General features: G+C 53.7%; 1 protein-coding gene across 1 annotated transcript in view; it reads right to left on the reverse strand.

Moving 5' to 3' along the window:
• Positions 1 to 3057, reverse strand: part of LOC311323126 (phosphatidylinositol 4-kinase beta) — a 9760-nt gene extending 6703 nt beyond the window's left edge. The window contains exons 1-4 of the mRNA XM_084455288.1: positions 2707 to 3057; positions 1259 to 1501; positions 458 to 567; positions 49 to 153 (exon numbers count right to left, since the gene is read on the reverse strand). Coding sequence (XP_084311414.1) covers positions 49 to 153; positions 458 to 567; positions 1259 to 1501; positions 2707 to 2892 — 644 coding nt within the window. The 5' untranslated portion in view covers positions 2893 to 3057. The remainder of the gene's footprint in view (positions 1 to 48; positions 154 to 457; positions 568 to 1258; positions 1502 to 2706) is intronic.
• Between the last annotated feature and the right edge of the window lie 339 nt (positions 3058 to 3396).

A 3396-nucleotide genomic window follows, 5' to 3' on the forward strand; every position in this document is an offset into this window, starting at 1 on the left:
TCGGTAACAGTGGTTGGTGGTGACCTCTGACCTGGTCAGCTGACCTACCTGACCTTCTCCTGCCAGGGTTCCTTCAGCGCCACGGCTGAGGGGTCCTCAGGATCACGGCGGAACGTGGTTGGAGTGTGAGCCAGGTTCTCCGACAGACGGCGCCTAGAACCAGAGAGCAGACACATGGTTTCAGATACAGAACCATGTGACCCACTGTGGGATTATCTACTCACATGAGCAGGCCTTAAAGATGCTCTGTTTCATTTCATTTCAATTTCATTTCAAACCTTTATTTATTCTCAAAAAGACTCGCTGAGATTACAAACACAATACAACAAATGAACAAATTAAAACATAAAACAGAACAACACATTTAGCATAGAAACAAAATAACGATAAATAAGATGAGAAAGATAAGTAAGGTGCGTGTGTGCGTGCATGTGTGTGTGTGCGTGCGTGCGTGTACCTGATGTCCCCAGCAGCGATGAAGACGGGCTCCTTGCTCTCCAGGCTGGTGATGCTGTCCACTGAGAACTGAGACACGTTGTCACTGCTGCAGGTCTGGGCCTCAGGCAGCTACAACACACACACACACACACTCTACTGTTACAATAGACAGACTCTGCTGTTACAATAGACACACACTCTACTGTTACAATAGACACACACTCTACTGTTACAATAGGCAGAACCAGTGAGAGGTTCTACTGTTCTCCATGGCTAGTATGTCTAGTATTAGTACAGAGCTTTCATAGGCAGCTGGAGGCTTCAGAGACCAGACCAGGCCAGGCCAGACCAGACCAGACCAGACCACCCCAGGCTAGGTTAGACCAGGACCAGACCAGGCCAGGCCAGGCTAGGTTAGACCAGGACAAGACCAGGCCAGACCAGACCACGCCAGACCAGACCACGCCAGGCTAAGTTAGACCAGGACCAGACCAGACCAGGACAGGACAGGACAGGACAGGCCAGACCAGACCAGGCCAGGCCAGACCAGACCAGGCCAGGCCAGGCCAGGCCAGGCGAGACCAGGCCAGACCAGACCACGCCAGGCTAGGTTAGACCAGGACCAGACCAGTCCAGACCAGGCCAGGCTAGGTTAGATCAGGACCAGACCAGACCAGACCAGGCCAGCCCAGCCCAGCCCAGCCCAGCCCAGCCCAGCCCAGCCCAGCCCAGCCCAGACCAGCCCAGACCAGACCAGACCAGGCCCAGGCCCAGACCAGGCCCAGGCCCAGGCCCAGGCCAGACCAGCCAGGGCTCTCACCTCTACCTGCAGGTCCCCGATGTCGTCCACGGCCCAGGCCTCGTCGTCGTTGTCGTAGTTGGTGACGGTGGAGAAGCTTCCCGCGCGCTGCTCTGCCGTGATCCCGCCCCCTCCACCGCTGCAGTCCGGAAGGTTCTCGGCCGAGCGGGCGCTACGGATACGCGTCTCCGGGATACGCAGGGGAACAGAGGACGTCTCGAAGCTCTCCACCTCCAGCACCTCCACGTAGATGATGTAGGGGGCCTGGGGGGGTAAATGGTAAATGGACTGCACTTATATAGCGCTTTTCCACCTTAGCGGCACTCAAAGCGTTTTATAATGGCCTCTCATTCACCCATTCACACACACATTCACACACCAATGGCGGTAGCTGCCATGCAAGGTGCTAACCTGCTCATTGGGAGCAATTAGGGGGTTAGGTGTCTTGCTCAAGGACACTTCGACATGTGGACAGTCAGAGCTGGGATTCGAACCCCTGACCCTTCGATCACTGAATGACCCGCTCTTCCAACTGAGCTACAGCAGATTCATGTGTGTACCATCACCCCTCAGTTGAGTACTACAGAGTGTGTTATCTGTGTGTGTGTGTGTGTGTGTGTGTGTGTGTGTCTGTGTGTGTCTGTGTGTGTGTGTAGGTGTAGGTGTATGTGCACTATTCTTGCACTTTTCAGGACTAGATTATGTCACTTGTTCAGAAAGGAGATGCACTTGTGAGTTCTGGTGAGTAGTAGTACACTGACTACCTATGTTTAATACAATTATTGTTAGTTGCTTTGGATAAAAGCGTCTGATAAATGACTAATGTAATGCATGTGTAATGCGTGCAGATGTGTGTGTGTCTGTGTGTGTGTGTGTCTGTGTGTGTGTGTGTGTCTATGTGTGTGTGTCTATGTGTGCATGTACAGTATAAGTGCATCCTCTCCTCTACTTGTCCTTGGAGTTGAGCACCACGTGTGTGTGTGTGTGTGTGTGTACCTTGTCTTTGGAGTTGAGCACCACGGCCTGTGTGTGTGTGTGTGTGTGTGTACCTTGTCTTTGGAGTTGAGCACCACGGCCTGTGTGTGTGTGTGTGTGTGTGTACCTTGTCTTTGGAGTTGAGCACCACAGCCTGTGTGTGTGTGTGTGTGTGTGTGTGTGTGCGCGTGTGTGTGTACCTTGTCTTTGGAGTTGAGCACCACGGCCTGTGTGTGTGTGTGTGTGTGTGTACCTTGTCTTTAGAGTTGAGCTCCACGGCCTGTGTGTGTGTGTGTGTGTGTGTGTGTGTGTGTGTGTGTGTGTGTGTGTGTGTGTGTGTGTGTGCGCGCATGTGTGTACCTTGTCTTTGGAGTTGAGCACCACGGCCTGTGTGTGTGTGTATGTGTGTGTACCTTGTCTTTGGAGTTGAGCACCACGGCCTGTGTGTGTGTGTGTGTGTGTGTGTGTGTGTGTGTGTGTGTGTGTGTGTGTACCTTGTCTTTGGAGTTGAGCACCACGGCCTGTGTGTGGGGCACGCGGGCGACGTGGTGGTCGAAGGCGGCGGTGGGCAGCCAGACGCGGGCGGGCAGCTTGTGGTTGAGCAGCGACAGCTCTGAGATCAGCCGCTGGGTCTTCTGCTCCTTGGTGGGCAGCGTGGCCAAGCGCTTCCCGATGCCCATCAGGGACTTGATGAAGTCCCTCTGGGGGCGCAGACGCTCCGGCTGGGGGGGTGGGGGGTGGGGGTCGGGTGTTAGTTACATAACCTGCTTTTTAAAGAAAAATCCACTTCCAAGCAAAGCAAAATTTCATTTCAAGCTGCATCACACCGCAGTGAAGTAGGAACTTCTGACTTCCTCCAAAAACATTATTTAATCTCCCAGATCAGAGCCCTAGAGAGATCACAGGCAGGGGGGGTTGGGGTTTTAAAGGTGAGAGCAGGTCTGGATGGCAGAACAAACAAGAGTAAAGGGACTTTGGACATAAAGGCCACATCTACAACCAAGCAGATACTAGGGTAGTGGAGGGTTGTTCACCAGCTGCAGTACCGGATTCTGACAGCAGGGGTCAGCAGTGCCGCAGCAGCAGAAAGTCCAGGCCACAGAAAGGTGGACAGACACTCCTGGCTTCCTAGAGCCGCTTGGCCGGGGTCTGTGGAGATGTTTAGTCACCACCCAGGCCTCCAA

This window comes from Borostomias antarcticus, assembly GCF_949987555.1.
Source record: "Borostomias antarcticus genome assembly, chromosome: 21".
Classification (NCBI taxonomy): domain Eukaryota; kingdom Metazoa; phylum Chordata; class Actinopteri; order Stomiiformes; family Stomiidae; genus Borostomias; species Borostomias antarcticus.